At 30.1% G+C, this 18,946-nt stretch overlaps 1 protein-coding gene across 4 annotated transcripts in view; it reads left to right on the top strand.

Annotated features, from left to right (window-relative positions):
- LOC107437726 (fasciclin-1) overlaps positions 1-18,946 on the top strand; it is a 480,484-nt gene that overhangs the window by 385,187 nt on the left and 76,351 nt on the right. For all 4 annotated transcript variants that reach the window (XM_043039551.2, XM_043039552.2, XM_071184976.1 and 1 more), the window contains exons 2-3: positions 15,273-15,420; positions 18,400-18,506. In XM_043039551.2, the coding sequence (XP_042895485.1) occupies positions 15,273-15,420; positions 18,400-18,506 (255 nt within the window). The remainder of the gene's footprint in view (positions 1-15,272; positions 15,421-18,399; positions 18,507-18,946) is intronic.

Below are 18,946 nucleotides of genomic sequence, written 5' to 3'. Positions count from 1 at the left end.
GAACTTAAATTTCAATTTAATTCTCTAATTAATACTTTTACGAAGCATTAAGCTTTGATGAGTGTGTCATTAAAATCCCTCAGAACTAAAAAATCTGTGTTAATCCATCTTAAAAATTTTCAAAACTTGTGTAAGAATATTCTATATTTCGATTCATTCTAAATAAGCGTCATTCTTCTTTGCACAAAAACTATATTAAGAAATACTTATAAGAGAGAAAAATAATATGGATCATGCTGAATTGAAACCTTTGCGAACAGTCAATTTTATATAGTTTCATTATAATATCAATTTAGATATTTCAATTTAGTTCTTTATTTAACACTTTTACGGACAGTTAAAAAGTAATGAGCAGGTCATTAAACTAGATAATACGTGTAAATTCATAAAGGTAGCAAATAGTTCATTGCGTAAAAATATTCTGTATTTTGTAATAATACAGAATATATTTGTAATAATACAGAATGTCTAAATAAGCGCCGTTTTTCTTTACACAAAAAACCGTTTTAGGAAATGTTTACAGAAGAGAAAAATAATGTGAAGCAAACTGAAATGAAATCTCTGCGATTTATTTCAATTTACTTCTTTAATTGGTACTTTTACGGATCGTTAAAATTTAATGTGCAAGTCATTAAAATCACTCTGGACTAACTAGAGAATATGTGCAAATCCATCTACAAAAACAAAAAATCCAAAGAGCAAGAATATTCTATATTTTGTCTCATTCTAAATAATCACCATATTTCTTTACACGCGAAAAACTGCTTTATGAAATATTTAGAGGAGAGAAAAATAATATGAAGCATACTGAAGCATGTGAAGCAATCAGAGTTCTTTGAAGCATTAATAATTTTTACGAAAGCATTTTTCGTGTTTTAGATTCATTTATCTTAGAATATTTTAATTTAGAATTTATCTTTGAATACGATGCTCCGCAAATTTAATAGGATAAATAAACATTGAATAGATGTATGGAATTATTTAGTCAATTATATACGTTGTTTGTACCTTTATTTCACGTTATTGTATGATATCACCCGTAAACTACATAGACAATTTATTAAAACAAACAAAAAATATTTTTAAATCTTCTCAACTAGAAAAAGAAGTTAAATTTTCCCCATAAAACAATAATCTTTTGTAAACAATAATCTTTTGCTTCAATATTTTATTTCATTTCCTTTTCCCTTTATTAAATTACATTATTGTTTAATACATAAAAATAAGTTTTCTGTCAAACACAGCGTAAAATCTTGAACTATTTATTATTTTAAGTTTTAAGTCTAATTTATATAATTTCTTTCTTTAACTTTCTGTATTTATTTTTGTTATTTTTATTTCAATACTAAATATAAATTGAAATTTTCTCATTGGTAAACAATATTACTTTTATTTATTTTTTATCTCATTTCATTTGTTTTGTTTCATTCCATATCTGTCAACAAAAAAAGCAATTTTATTTACATTGGATTATTGATTTTAAGAAATTTGAATTTTGTTTCGTGGTAAACTATAACTGTAATATAACCGTACATTTCAGTTGACCAAAATATTACATGAATTATTAAAAAAAAAATTTTGAATAAATATTGTCATTTATTTTTAATCATTTTCTTTTATTCCTGAACTATCATAAAACGATTTTATTTATATTAGCACATTGGTTCTATGTAATTTGAAATTTGCTCTGTGGCAAACAGATGAATTTATCGAAAAATTTTGAATGTTCTTAAACTTTCAATTTAAACTTCAGCATTGTCCTTAAACTTAATACTTTAACAGATAGCTGCCAAAGTGGAAATTATGAAAAATTAATTAGAATCTTTAATGAAAATTGGTCTATAGACCAAAAAGTATTCGAGCACTTCCTCTTTTTTAAAAACTGAACACGAAACGAAATAATTATTTCATCATAATTATCATTAGTCTACTACCTATAAAAATTCTTTTTTAAAAAATTTTGCCCCCCCCCCCTCCTTTGTTATCATGGTTATAAGACCAACAGGCTGAATATGAAAATATTTAAACGATTGACCTATGCTTTACGTAAACAAAAATTTGACTTCTGATGACTTATAAAATGCGCAATAAAAACTTCTAAACGACTGACTATTTATCATTTCAAGTTTTAACATTCTTGATAAATCGGCCTTCTGAGCCCAAGTCTGCTGGTTCGATCCCCGGCTCAGACACGGGATTTTCGGGATGAAGAAAATCCTCAGCGGCCACGTCGTATGATTATGCGACATCTAAAAGATCCCTGGAGTGCCTTATAGACAGGGTTAGTCCTACGTCATCAACGACGTCACTAGCTCTCCTCGTTCCAAACTTTGTTTTGAACGGAGCAAACAATATGGCGTTTCTCTTGTCGTTTAAAATTGGGTCAACTAAAGCTTTGAATATATTAATATAAGGTCGAATTTAACCACTGAAATGGCAAGAAAAAGTATAATTAAGCTCTTCCATATCGTAAAGCTTTTCTCTGATGAGCCTAAATTGATTGAAAGAGGAGAGAATGCTGTAGAAGCTAACTTTTTGTATATATGATTGGGAGAATTTGTATTTAATATTTACCATATAAGTTCTATTTGTAGTCTGGAAATCGGAAATTTGTGAATTTTAATATTTGGAAAATGTTATTTCTAATTTATGTTTAATTTTTCTTAAAATATGTATATTATATTAAATCAATTTTTTTTTTATAATATTGAGACAACTTATTAATTGTAAATAATTATGAAAATTTTAAAACAAATTGAAAAGAAATGTAAGGAGCATGAATAAAGTCAGATAAATTAGTGGAAATTATAAAACATTTGAGATACACGTTTTTAAAATAGCTCAAATTTATTGGTAAATTTACTAAAATGATAGCAAGTCAAAAAAAAATTATACAAAACTTAAACAAAAGTTTGACAGGTCTTAAAACATATTTTTGCAATCAATTAAACTGTAGGTATTAGTATTATAAAATTAAAAATAAATTTGGATAATGGTGACTTGAATGTTACGTTCAACATAAGCCAAAGCACTGTAACAAATAAAATATTACTATGACGGTAATTTAAAAAATTTTGATTTAGACTGTCAAAAGCAAATTTTAAAAGCAAATTTTATTCCATAAATAGTGATAACAATAACATTTGCCAAACATGAAAGCTGTATAACTAAATATGTAAGCATACATTAACTTCTCTTTAATTAAAAATCTTAATTAAATAAAATATATTCTGGAAACTAAACATAGTATTGACCCTTTTAACAAAACACTACACAACACTGCACTGTACTATCATAACATTACACATTAACATAGCACTACACTAGTTACGTTAAGAAGTAATCTAATATTAATTATCTAATAATAAGGCATCTCAAAAAATTAATGCATAAAACTACTGTTAAAAACTAATTAATGATGATGTTGACAAATATGAATAAGAAAAAGTCAAAATAAATCTGAGTTTAAACTGTGCAGATTTAACCATATGTATACGTATTAAATAAGTTAGTTACATAATTTATTCCTATTTAGTAGTTAAAAACTAAAGCTTATGAGAATTAGCAGCAATAATCAGAAAATGTTAAGCAAACGAAGTTTACAATAACTACAGGTTTAATCATCAGACATAATTAAATAAACAGACATTAGTATTGATAAATACAATCTAATTATAGATTAAAAATTAATTTCAGAACAATGCATGCCTTTCCATAACTAAAGAAAAAAATTACATGTAGGTCAAAGATATGTAACAAATTCTAAATAAAATAAGACATTATTATAAACATGAAACAAGAGTTGAAAATATTGACGCTTAAAACAAATATTGACGCTAATAGCATTTAATGCACTTAACTCGTAAAATCTACTGATACCCCGTATAAAGAAAACTACTTAAATTAGGAATAAGTCCCTTAGAAGCGCTATATAAATTTATTTATTTTAATAATGAACTAAAAATCTTGCCGTCTTAAATTCACATAGGAAATGCCATTGAAATGGTTCGTTCGAAAAAATGTTTGGAACGAGTTTGAAAGGAGGCAGGATTTGACGTCAAGAAATACGTCATCACTGTCCCTGTCTATTTGCTCCTGGCATTTTCGGCAAAATTAAATTCCTAGTACACTTTAGCATCCAAATAAGAGTCTCGGTGCTGCCATCTAGTGTGACAGAAACTGGACGTCCAAATTAACATGGCCAACGGTATCTCGCCCATTATGGTGGTCCTGAAAGAGTGGATACCACTTCTGGAGAACGCACAAGGTCTGCTCAAGTGTGCGCACTTGTGCAGCTCATCGGAAATAAAAAATAAAAAAACATCCTTGATAAAACCCGAGTTAAATCACCTGAAACACCGCAGTGAACTTTCTTTTCTTATTTTCGTCAGTTCCTCTTCTGGCTTTTTGTTCAGATCACACCATTTTACTTATTAACTTTGAGAACGTAATGCCCTTTGAATTCTGTGAAATATAACTTTTCCAGACTGTGTACCATTAGAAAGGACTTTTTTTTACATAAAAACGGGTCCCGCAAGGTATCCTAGTGATCTTTCCGTTATTATATATTTTTTTAATTTCAAACTTAGTTTGCAACAACATGTGAGTTTGCAATTTTGATTAAAAATCAAATTTTTATTAAAAATTATTCCCTAAAGGCTTGATTCATAAATTAAAAGTACATTCTTCATTCTCTCGATTGATTACGTATTATTTATATTCTACTGCCTTGATTCACAAGAGTAAACATATCGCTGGTTCAAAACTAAAACGATGCATCTGCAAGCATGATACGTTTGCAGGTGTGTCGTCTTAGTTTTGAACCAGTGATATATTCGATACACTGTTTGAATTTTCCCTCTAAAATTATGGTAAACCATTGGCAGCAGTCGGCCCACTTAATTAACCGTAAAATTTACAGTAAAGAATATTTTTAACCATTATGGTTTAGAAACCGTTTTTAACTTATGTGGTTAAAAAACTGTAAATATAAAACTATGCTGTTTTTTAACCATTTATAACTGACATGGTTTCAAAATTTTAAAATACACCTACGACTTACTGCACCTTGCTCTATTTATTTTACAATAATTTTAATATATTAAACACCATTAGTAACATCTTAAAATAAAGGCTAAGTGATGTACAGTGTGAAAAAAACAGACCACTCTGAATAACTTTTGATTTAATAATGGAATTTTCATGTTCTAGAACTCAGTCTTAATTATTCGATAGGGTAGCCTCAAATATTCATGACCTCAAAGTCATATTTGATGACTTAGAGAAAATAGTCGTGACCTCAAGGTCGTATTTGTCGACTTTGAGGAAATAATCGTGATTTAAAAGTCGTTTTCAATTCATTTAAAAAGTTCTTGAAATATGGCGTAATACGCAAAAAATAAATTTAACATTAAGGGGACCAAACTTTGGGCAGCTCTCCTGACCAAACTATTCGGACCATGTTTCTCTTTTTGCGGCTATCCGCAGCATTTTAGGAGTCAGAAATCCAGCCCCGTCGAAAAAAAGGTACGGTTATTTATAAAAAGTACGTTTTGTGTCAGATTTCGGAACTTAAAATATCGCCTTCACTAACTAAATAGCATATTTAAAATCTCCTTCTCCAACCGTTAAGATTGAGTCCCAGAACGTTAAGATCCGATCATTATATCAAAAGGTATTAAGGGGGGGTCCATTTTTTTGCGCACTGTACACTATTGGCTATTTAAATTGCTACCCTAGGAAAGACATGGTCACAAATGGATCAAAGAAATCGCTGCACCCTCCTGTTAATGTTATTGAAACGGTCAGCAGTGTTGTGTAAATTGATGTATTTCATGAAACGTGTTAAATAAGTTCAATCTTTCTATAACACATGTGAATATAGAACCGAAAATACAGAATTAAGCACAACAGTTTATATCACATTAAAAAGTAATTTATATTTTGCAAATAAACTCTAAATGCATTTCATTTTCACTTTTTCAATCCCACAGTAACCATCATATTAGCTACTCTGACGTCTAAGCCAATATCAATCTGATCATTTCAATTGCTCTGCAGTTCTGTATAGCATGTAGCCAATGTCCATCTCTCGAAGCAATCTTATGCTTCAAGCTGTTCATCAGTAGAATGTGCTACTCTAATCACTATTAGAGGAGAATTAATTACACATTTTGCTTGAGTTCCAGCTGCAAAGCTTGTTACTACCGATTTAAACTGCATTATGAGCGATCCGACTACCACTGCCGCTGAGATTCGAAATTTATGAGGGTAATTTACTAAACCGTTAAATAAATTTGTTTTAAAAGGAACACTCGTTTTCTCGTTATTTTATTTGAATGTAACATTTTTTTGATATTGAAGATTTTATTAATAAAAGTATAGGTTTAATAAGGTATGAATAAATGTTTTTTAAACTCAACGATGCTTTGATTTATTATAGATTGAAAAGACTACTTTATTTTGCGATCATTGTTTGATTAATTTTTAATGAATTAATATTGCATTTATAATGATTAATTTTTATAATTAATACTGTGTTAATATTGTACTTTGAAAAACATATCATATTAATGAAATGTATAAGATTGGCTTTGAGACGCAAGTAGGAAGAGATATTTTGTTTGTTATGCAACACACCAATCCATGAAGTTTCACATTTTTTTTTTCATCATTTAATTTATTTTTGAGTGCATTTCTTATCTTATGAATTGCTTTATATATTTCCATGCATTTCTTTATATTTTCTACGGCTTATCATGGGCATTCTTTCTTTAAGAAATAAAATTTTACTTATTGTAGTGCAATGTACAGTACATAAAATATAAGAAAATACATTTGAGTTTTGATCTAATGATCCAATTTTCACGAATCATTTGTTAGTTACTAGAGAAATATTCAACTGATTTTTGTTTAAATTTCAGATTTTCTCACTTAAAATTTCATTTGTTTTTCACAAATCAATCCTAAAAATAAAATCTCTGTTTGAATCATAGAAATAAATGCACTTTGCTTTATTTTACTATTTTACATCGAAAAATTCTATCATGTTTCTAAATTCCAATCATTTGTATAAAAAATATAAAAGTCCACAGGAAAAGAATAGTCCTAAATGTTAGATAGTAAAAAATATATACCTTAAATTTTAGCAATGATGTAAAAAACATTTATTATGATTCAAACTAATTTAGTTTGTGAGATATTGAGTTTTAGTTTAATTACTCCGTGTAAAGCATTATAAGGTTTATTTCTTAAAATAGCAAAAAGCAGTTTTAGGGCATAGTGTTCTCTTAATTACCATCTATAACAAACTTCAAAGACAGTCATGTAATTTTATTTATCTACGGGGTCTTTCTCTTTTATTTACAAGATGTTTCGTAAAGACGGCCCACGTAGTGTATATTTTTAGAATTCTTATCAAAAACGAATCAAAAATTATACACATCAGAGGATGAATTTAAGCCAGAAGAAAAGAAAAAAGGTAAATAGCGTAATAGACATGATTTCATTATTCACGGTAATCTTGGTACATTTGATAATTTGCATTCACCAAAGAATATTTATAAGAATATAATAACCATTAATTATGAAAGAGAGAAAATTGTAATCGCATTATTGCAATCGCTGGTTAATCATTGGTCAAATTTGTTTTCTTTTTTCTGGAATAAGAATATAATGACCATTAATTATGAAACAGAGAAAATTGTGATTGCATTATTACAAACACTAGGTAATCAATCGTTAAATTTGTTTTCTTTTTCCGGAATAACATTAATAAACGCCACAACATTTCAAGCCATGACATGCAAAAACTGTATCAATTGATTTTTGTCCTCTTGTCATCCAATGCGCTGGATTGGATTTCAATTCGAGCATGTATACATTAAGAAGTCACAAAACTCTTTTCGGGAAAAATATACTTGAGGGTGCCCCTTGGAGAAATTGGCGACTTATGTTTGGCGCCATTGCTGCTAGCGCGGAACATCGTGGTAACAGGAATGGCGAACAAAACATAATGATATTTCAGTAAAACATTGGAAAATTTCAACAAAACATCGGCCAAAACTTGCAATGAACTCAATCTAAGCTAATTAATGAACCCAATAAAAAGCATTTTGAATCGAAGCAAAACTTAATGGAGTAGACGTAGAAGGAAAAGGGACTAAACAGCTCACTTCTTTATTAAGCTTGAATATTCTCAGATTTAGGTGCAGAGAATTCTCTAATAACAGTTAGATACTGTCTAAATTTATCATGAATAGAATCTGTGTACATCCATCGCTACATAAATTCGGCGAAATACGAATCGAAAAAGCGGTCTGTGGTACCGAACTGGCGGTGACAATTTTTTCTAAAAATCCTTTTTATGACTGCCCACATACCTTCGATCTTATTGACCAGAAGAAAAAGTAACCTTACCAGCCGGTATCCAACGCAGAACTAACGGACCTCTGAAATTACTTTTACCGTTGAACATTTAAAAATAACGCTAAAATCTAAACCAATCAGAATGACGATTGAGTTTCAACATCGCCCAGCTTGGCGATCAACAACTTGGCGAGAATCAATGGGCACCCTCAAATATAGTCTACCCCTCTTTTCCTTATTCCAGTATTTATCTTTATATTAAAATCACCCCCAAAACGATGAATAAGTTCATCAATGATATGATATAATTAATATGAATAAGTTCATCATAAAAAGAACATATAAATACTTATGAGAAAACATTAACTGGTGTAAATAGAAAGGAAATATTCAGTTTGGAAAACAACTCCAGAAAGTTCCGAAATCATCGTCTGTTTTTATGATTTTGTTGTGCCTTTTTTTTTCATTAATGCCTATGCTAACCTGATTTTTTACAACTCTTTATTAGTAATTACGGTATTGAAGTTGATCTAATCGATAAGTATGTGGGCACGAAAAACCTAGAACAATATCCATTTTCCTTAAAGATAATAAACGCTAACAAAATTTTACAAATCGCTACTACAGAAAACAGGACTGAAAAATACATTACCTATTTGATTATCGTAAGTAGCAGGGGGAAGTTAAGAGGCGATTATTAGTACAATAAAGTAGCTTTTGGTGTTTTCAGCCCCAATTTCTTTAATAGTAATTCGTAAGATTTTGAAAGCGTTTTTAACTTTATTTTTTCTCCCTTAAATATTAGTTTGAGAACCCAAATGCAAGTACTTTTTGATATTTATTTTGATAAAGGTTCTAAAATTTTGCATTAAGGTGATTATATGAAACACTCTGTATGGTGTAAGAAAACTTAGATGATGCAAAATGAGCAGCAAAATAGATATAATCAGTGAAATTCATTTCATTTTATATAGACTTTTGTTGTTTTACAGAAGTTTCTAAACTATCAGCTTTTACGACACTATTTTAGCGCTACTCATAGTATCTGCTCGTAAAAGTTTTACTGCAATCTCCATCTAGTAACATCAAATAACTATTCAAAAATCTAAGTGTTGCCACTGAAATTGAACAAAACTAAACATTTCAACGCAATGATGATTTACATGACTCGTAAAAATATGGAAAGCAATACAAAGTGTTATCATTATTCAAGTAAATGACTTATTCATGACAAGCAACAAGAACCTCTTTTATGTTTGTCTTACAATAAAAGACCATTTCCTGAATGATTTGTAAATGGATGATGGCAACACAGAATAATGCATGGAACATTTCGAATAATGTATACCAAGATCGTTAAAGAACGAATGACAAGTTTATGAGACATGGAACTATTTCCCATTCGAATTGGCCAACAAATAAATATTCTTAACATAAATAGGATGATATGTAAAATTCCCATTGCCTTGGCAACACACGAAGAAGTTTCTGATATTTTATTATTTGTTGATTCCGAAGCAAAGCATTGCGAATTCTTGTCCAAAAAAGGAATCTTATTACTTGTTACGATCATAAAATTTTAATGATTGTTTCAGAATTTTTTATTTTTTTTTGGCTGAAATGTTTAGATTATTTTATTTGATAAGAACTGAGTTTAAATTAGTTCTAATCTTATAGTTTTCTTGAAATATGAACTATTTTATTTAACTATTTTATTAAGACAATTGTAAATTAATTTTCGTACTTTAAGAACACCCATCTACATGTAAACGTTTCATATATCTTCTACTATTATTACTATTCATACGACCGTTAATATTAACAAGACCTTTCGTTATTCTATAAAAGCGAAGTTTTATTTCTATATTTTTTAAATAACATGAAATAAATTTAACTATTTTTATTTGTATTTACCTATAATTATGTTTTATATTACACATTTTAATAAAGTTTTACATGCCTTCTAAGTTGGTTAACTATCTTTTCTTTTACAATAGAATTTTATAAAATTGTGATTTGGATCCCCGTGAAGCTGATGGTACAGTCATTTTCTGCGATGTTAGCGCCATCTGTGAGAGAACTTATAAAACTGTGAATTGAAACATTCGATAATACAACTAGTTAATTTTTTTACAGATAGCAAATTTTGAATCCTTTTACGACAATACAGTTTCAAAGCACCTTTAGATAGGTAAAGCATTCCTGATGACTTTAATTCTTTCCGAGAACGATTTTCGCAAAAAGGAATTAGAACATGAATTACAATTGTAAAAAAAATATTTTTATTTTACCACAGCTTGAACGCACATCCTTATGATGAACAAATCCTTATGATGAAACACATTTTTTCTCGTTATTATTTTTTTTAAAGAAATCATTTCCTTAAAAGAAAGAAGCCCGAAACAAATGGGTTAAGGTGGATTCAATAGATAAATGATAATTGGGAAATCATTTTATTGCTACAAGTTACATTTTTGATAAACGGACTTATTTTCAAACAACAAAAATAAGAAAAATAAGAAGCGAATATTGGCAATTTTTAGCAGAACTTAGAAATTTGCTTCTACCTCTCAAAATATTTTTATAAACATACGTTGTAAGAAATTTCTCGGTAAAAACATAGCATTTTACATAGCATTTATTTCATTTTTATTATGCCACATTTAACCAAAACAGTCAAATAGCCATAAAAAACATGATTTTCAAACTTTTAAGCGTGAGAATAAACGTTCATTGATCTTTTTAACTTAATACGGTTTAATAGCCAGAATTGTATCCGAGCCATCTAGGCCCACCTTATGAAACCGTTTTATTCCGCACAGATGGGTGCATATTGAAGATGAGAGGGTTAATCGGTCAAATTCATGACCGACTGAGCAGGGGTTCGAATCCCAGAGTTAATCGAACAATATTTCTTCCATTCCTTTAATACATGAAAAGTTTCGAGAGTCCTACAAAGTTTCGAGAGTTCAATCGGTGATCATTCTATACTAATAAAATACGAAACTATAATTACGATCGCAGACCAATGGAATACGAAACTATAATAGAATACGAAACTATAAACATAAAAGGCATAGCACCCAAAGAGCTCTAATGTCCACAGTTGGGTGCATACTACAGATGTGAGGGTTAATCGGTCAATCTCATGACCGACTGAGCAGGGGTTCGAATCACGGGGTTCATAGAACAATATTTCTTCCATTCCTTTAATACATGAAAAGTTTCGAGAGTCCTACAAAGTTTCGAGAGTTCAATCGGTGATCATTCTATACTAATAGAATACAAAACTATAATTACGATCGCAGACCAATGGAATACGAAACTATAAACATAAAAGGCATAGCACCCAAAGAGCTCTAATGTCCACAGTTGGGTGCATACTGCAGATGAGAGGGTTAATCGGTCAATCTCATGACCGACTGAGCAGGGGTTCAAATCACGGGGTTCATAGAACAATATTTCTTCCATTCCTTTAATACATGAAAAGTTTCGAGAGTCCTACAAAGTTTCGAGAGTTCAATCGGTGATCATTCTATACTAATAGAATACGAAACTATAATTACGATCGCAGACCAATGGAATACGAAACTATAATAGAATACGAAACTATGAACATAAAAGGCATAGCAGCGACAGAGCTCCAATGTCCGTTTAAGTTACATAACTGTGGTTTAGAATCTTACTAGTTGTAAATGGTACCGTATAGTTTTATATCCACGATTTTTTAACTGTACCAATTGTAAACAATTTCAAAAAAGTGTAAAGAAATAGGCCTAACCATGAACTTTATGGTTAATGTGATGGACAGACTGCTGCCGGTTGTTTCACTGCAATTTTAGAATGAAAATTCGGTTGTTAGGTTTTTGTTACTTTTTAAAGTCAAAAACAAAAATAGAATTTATTATCTTTCTTAAGATCAGTTTCAAACAATCTCATTTCAGCGTTTCTGCTGAAAGGTAACAAAAGCACCTATTTTCAGAAATGATAACTTATAATCAAAATATCGATTTGAGTCCAAAGAAATTGAAGTTTTATCGACAAGCATCTATTTTACTCAATTTACAAACATTTTCCCCTTTTTTATTGTTGAAATATTGGAAAATTTTGTAGCCTGCAAACGAAATTCAAGCCTTTAGCAACCAGGAGATGTATTGACTTCAAACAACTTCGCTAATAAAAAAAAACCCTAAACAACAGAAAAATGCTCTATTGGATTTTCTTCAAAACAATAAAAGAAGGGCTCATTCAAAGTTATGCATTGTTTTTTCGCAAGTAAATTCCCAGATGCATAAACTGCACACAAACAAAATAAGAAGAGAAAAAAACCTAAAATCCCACAGGCCGCCGAAGGCATGCTTCTTAAAGCTAACCGGGAACAAGGCCATGTATTATCGAAGAGCGTCTTTACAACGCTCAAAACAAACAAGTTTTCGCTTTTTTAACGAGATACTCCAATCCTTGAGGATATTACTACGAAAATTTTAGTGGAACCTTCACATTCGTACGAAAATAAACTCAACTTTTACGATGAGGGGGAACTGGCAGGCCACCTTCCCTAACGGCCACTTAAACCTGTGTTCCCATTTGAGCACTCGCAATATACCATCGACATTTCAGCGATGTACCAGGAAAATTGGGAAAACAGGAGAAAGTAACTTACTTCTCCTCTTTTTTTTTATTTCTATTTTATCGTGTTTCAGACTAAGGGCTTGAAAGGAATTTTTAATGACCAAGTGTAGGTCTGGTATACCTTTTTAACAAAGACGATCGTTAGCATAATTTATAGGGTCTTCAAGAAACTTATATCCATTGAAAAAAAATTGTTTACTTTCAACAAATTAATGGAAAAAGTTTCACGCGTTGTTGAGATATTTTTTTAATCTGGTTTTTTTTTCCTTGCTACTGAATCAGGAGTGTGGAGTCGGTAGTTAAAATGTTTCTTTCCGACACCGGACTTCTCAAAAAGCTCGACTCCCATCTTTGACTTAAAACACTGGGAAAAAAAATTTTTTTTGAAGTTACGAGGGATTTTTTAACGCATCTTAGAAACTTTTGATTTTAGATATCCAACTTGAAATCTGTTTCTCTCTCCAAACAACAGTTTTTTTTAATTTAATAATATAGTCCAAACCAAGATCTTTTTTAAATTCACTCGAGTAAATGCTAAGTAACTCCATTTCTCTGAAACGTTGGACTACCATAGAAATAAGAAGACGATAATGCGTTTTGGTTTATGATGCGACCGTTTAAGATCATGTTATTTTTTTTTTATTTTAAACGCTATTTTAAAGAGGCAGACAAGTACAGTGAGCAAAAAATGAGCGAACAGCCCTAAATAACTTTTGATTTAATGATAGTCGTTCTAGGACTCAGTCTAAGGAGTGACCTCAAATATGCTAATTAATTGATGCAGGCGATGTTTTAAGTTACGAAAGTAGGCACAAAAATGGACTTTCTCAGAATAAACACACTCTTTTTCGATGGATTCGGATTTCTGATCCCAAAAATATAGGGGGATAGCAGCAATTTGGGAAATATAGGCCCTATAGTTTGATCAGGAGTGCGATGCAAAGTTTGTACTGTTTTACTTTTTGTGTATTTCACACAAAAGTATACCCTGCTGTTTTACTTTTTGTGTATTTCACTAAATTTTGAGTACTTCTGAAACGAATTGAAACAATTTTGCACACAATGATAAAATTTGTTTATTTAAATACAATTCCATTCAAAAAACAACTTTTAATAATTTTTTGCATGATAATTTGTTTCGGACTTTTAGTACTTTTTTTTTTACTATTTAATAAAATAAATGCCACTAAAATTTGATTTTGAAAAAAAAAGTTTAAAAAGTTTAAAAGTTTAAAAAAATTTATTTTACGATACAATCTAAAACATGAATCATTTGTTTTGGGTGCATATATTTCTTAAATTAAAATTAGGTACGTAATCAAACACGCAAACTCTTCAGCCAGAATATTGCTATGAACTCAAAACAAACAGAAGAGAATAGAAGTTAAATATTGTAAAATTATTTTAAGCAACTGGGAGTTTAAGTAAATAGGAGAACATAAATATTTTCATTATATAACTAAGAGTACGCGTGGATTTTATAACAGTTTTTATGAGTGATTTGTCTAATCAATCCAGCACAACTGAAATTATACGGCATGTAATCGACCACAATCAAAACTTTTTATAAATCAGTATAGAGGATTGAAACTTACTCAATTAAATCCGACAAAAAGACACCAGTACATTTCATCTAAACAAAATCGCCATCTTGACTGCCATTATGTCACGATCTTGAAGTTGCTCAGTTAATCGCCTTTAAACTCCCACTAGTGGTCCAAAAGCATTGTTTATTCATTTAAAACATGCCCTACCGTCACTTCACACAAGAATTTAGTTAAATAATTTAAATATACAATAATTATTCACCAAATTTACGCAACTCCGATAAACACCACATTTTTTTTCCAATGAATTGCGTATTAGTGTGAACTATATGAATTATTGGTGTTAAAATTTAACTAAACCCTTTAAAGTTTACAAGAAAGCTTCATAATCATTCATACTAATTCTAGCGTTGAGCAACTCCGAATTCGGGTAGGTATTACACCACAGTTTTTACAATGTAAAAAATACACAATTTATATCTAAAAAACTGGATATTTCCGGTTGTCGTACTTGCATTGTGCAGTAGAAATTGTGAACATCTATAGCACATAACTGAAACGTGCAGTACCTAAATTTTAAAATACCAATTTGTATGAAATGTTACCGATTGATGTAAAAAAGTCATTTTTTGTAAAAAGTTTGGCTTTTCAAACTAAAGATGAAAGTCTTTCATATCTATAAGATATTATATGTGCTGAAGATTCTGAAATTCTTTTTTTTTTCAGTTTCAAGAAATGGTCAATCGAGATGAAGTGTTGAGGAAGCTGCTACAGTACTGGCCAGTAACAGTCTTCGCCCCCACAAATGACGCCATAGAAAGAAATAATGAATGGGTTGTAGGTAGAGAAAACGAAGTGGTAGCCTACCACGTCCGTAAGTAATCCGCTCGGCCAATCACTTTAATGTTTTAATATGAAATAAGGCTCATACGGTCCTTAAAAAGTTTAAAAAGTGGTGCTAATATTCCTATAATGCAGTTACAAATTTCTTTTTATTAGCTTTTAAATTTAAATTAAAAATTCTGTGCACTGTAAGAAAATTCCATACCAAATTACAGGCCAGTACTTTGGGTGCATCATCTGTAAAATACATTTTACTCTAAAATCTTATTTTAGCTTGAAATACTATACTTTAAATTTAACATTAATATTTATTTAATTGGAGTGATTCAGTAATGTTATGGTAATCATTACTGAAAAAATTACGGTCTATCAGATTTTTGGTTCTGTAACATGTTCCGGTAAATGAGGATTTTATAATAAAAAGTATTGGCACCCTGAGAGTTGGTACTTTTTACCGTAATTTAAAGCGGAATTTTTTACAATTTCTGCAGATACCGCTACTCTATAGATTCTTTTTGGAAATATTGTGCACAAACTTAGGACAATATATTTTTTGAAGCCCGCGTGAACGCTGTGAAAGTGTATGAAACCCAACCTAATAACAAGACGGACAAAAAGAAAACTCTGAACTTAAAACCACTTCGTAAAACCCCGGAACCTGATAAAAACCCTGCCAAGTTTTTGGGAGGAGTAAAATAAAGCTCATACTATTTACTTTTTTTCAAGTAAGAAGCATTCTTATATACACGGTATAATTGTTAAATAAAACCTAAATTGATATTTTAATCCTCCCGAGAATAAGTAAGAATGAAATGATTTTTTTATCAGTTTTTGCTTTTTACCGTCTTAATTTACTTTCAGTCCTGATGAAACACTGTATCCCTTCTGTAAACAACGCAACCTATTCAGGACTCGTCCTGAACTCCAAATTTAAGCGGAATGATCACGACTCCAAAATTAAGGGCAAAGTACCTACAGCTTTAAATTTCAAAATGCTCTGTTTAGAGCCAATGTGGAATTGAACCTGAAAAGACTTTTCGATCTATCCATAACTTCTCGACCTATCCTAATCCAACCATATGCTTCCGCTTGCCTATATATCATCTACTCTGCTTGAAAAATTGAAAAAGATGCCAAAATAAGATTCTGGGAAGATTGATTATAAAACCAAATGGTTCATGTGCAACGGAGGCATTCTTCGTGATCTAAAAATTGATCATATTCAACAACGTGTAGGCATTGTTACCAGAATCCATAAGAATACGACCCACGGTAGCTTACTTCCGTAGTGATGCATCTCTCTCCAAGATATAAAAAAAGTAAAATTTTCAATTACGTTTACAGTGGCAAAATAGCTCTTTTTTACTCAATTTGCATTCCAACCAACACAATTTCTGCCACTATAACCCTGGAAGGCCATGATGAATGGGAAAAGGACCACGAGCAGCCCCAGATGTGCGGGTTCCGTGAAATTTAACAATTTATTTATTTTCGTTTCACAGTAATTTGGGATGCTAAAAATTTTAATTAATTACTGTAAATTAATTTAGATCTTGATATATCACCGGAGATGTGGCAGAAGAATGGTTTAATCGAATTAATTATAATTAATTTTGGAATATCATTGAACTTTTATTCATATTTATGTACAGATAGCCCATTAAAATAATATGCGTATGTGTGCTCCGTGAAAGGCAACAATATATTTATTTTTGTTTGACAGTAAGTTGAGAAGAGAAAAATTTAAGTAACTTATTACAAATTTTCATAGATCATAATGCATCAACGGAGAGGTGGCAAAAGAATTGTTTAATCGAATTAATTATAATTAATTTTGGAATATCATTGAACTTTCATTCATATTTATGTACAGATAGTCCATTAAAATAATATGTGTATGTGCTCCGTGAAAGGCAACAATATATTTATTTTTGTTTGACAGTAAGTTGAGAAGAGAAAAATTTAAATAATTTATTACAAATTTTCATAGATCATCATAATGCATCAACGGAGGGGTGGCAGAAGAATTGTTTAATCGAATTAATTATAATTAATTTTGGAATATCATCGAAATTGAACCTGATGTACCCTTTTTCCATACTGATGTACAGATAGCTTATTAAAATAATATGTGTATGTGTGCTCCGTGAAATGTAAGAATGTATTTTTTGTTTGACAGTAAGTTGAGATGCTAAATATTGAAATAAACTATGTCGAATTAGCATAGATCCTAATGCAGCATTAACGGAGAGGTGTGCAGAAGAATTATTTAATTGAATTAATTATAATTAATTTTGGAATATCATCGAACTTTTTTTCATGCTGATGTACAGATAGCCCATTAAAATAATATGTGTATGTATGCTGCGTGAAATGAAACAATATATTTATTTGTGTTTGACAGTAAGTTGAAAAGATAAAAATTGAAATAATTTATTATAAATTACCATAGATCCTAATGCATAAACGGAGAGGTGGCAGAAGAATTGTTTAATCGAATTAATTATAATTAATTTTAAAATATCATTGAATTTTTTTCACATTGATGTGTACAGATAACCGATTAAAATAAAGTGTGAGTGCTGCGTGAAATGTAAAAATGTATTTATTTTTGTTTGACAGTAAGTTGAGATGATAAAAATTGAAATAGTTTATTATAAATTACCATAGATCCTAATGCATCAACGGAGAGGAGACAGAAGAATAGTTTAATCGAATTCATTACAATTAATTTTGAAATATCATTGAACTTTTACAAATTTATATACAGATAGCCCATTGAAGTAATATGGTGTGCTACGTTAAAAAATTAACAATGTGTTTACTTTTGTTTGACAGTAAATGACTGACTAAAAATTTTAATTAATTATTTTAAATTATTTTAAACTTTAATTATAATTAATTTTAAAATATTGAACTTTATCTCTCCTTGGTGTACAGATTTTCAGTTAAAATAATGTGTACGTGTGCTCCGTGAAATGTAACATTGCATTTTTTTTCTTTTGAACAGTAAATTTAGTGGCTGAGAAAGACATGTTTCCTTTCAAGGCTGCATCAACATTGACAGGATCTCCTCCTTTGTATCTTAATTACAGAGAAGGGGCAGGATTTTGGAAAGTAAGCCACTTTTACTTTGTACCATTACGATGTCTGAGAACTGAGTGGATAAACCGTGTAAGTGACATTTTCAGAGAGGATGCAATCTGGGTAAAAAGACAAAAAGTGGTATCCGAAGTATTTTATTAAAGAATCATTAGAAGGGCGGGGTTAATAATGTTTTGCATTACTTTATTTATTACATCCTAATGTGAAATAAATATCATGCCAGCATACTCATAGCTAGTGTGGATTGAAAAATTAAAGTGAAGCAAAAGCAATTCTGCTACATTAAGCAAACCCATATTGATACGACCACTTTATGTTGCTTTCCTTGATTAATAAATTAACCTGAAAATGTTACTTACCAGTTTCATCCGCTAAGCTCTTCATTTAGTTTTCAATATTATTGCAATTACACTATAGCAAATATATTTACTTTTTCATTGACAACTCAATGC

The sequence above is a fragment of the Parasteatoda tepidariorum genome, chromosome 9 (assembly GCF_043381705.1).
Source record: "Parasteatoda tepidariorum isolate YZ-2023 chromosome 9, CAS_Ptep_4.0, whole genome shotgun sequence".
NCBI lineage: Eukaryota > Metazoa > Arthropoda > Arachnida > Araneae > Theridiidae > Parasteatoda > Parasteatoda tepidariorum.
Note: the sequence above shows the minus strand (reverse complement) of the source record. Positions and strands in the feature narration are given on the sequence as shown.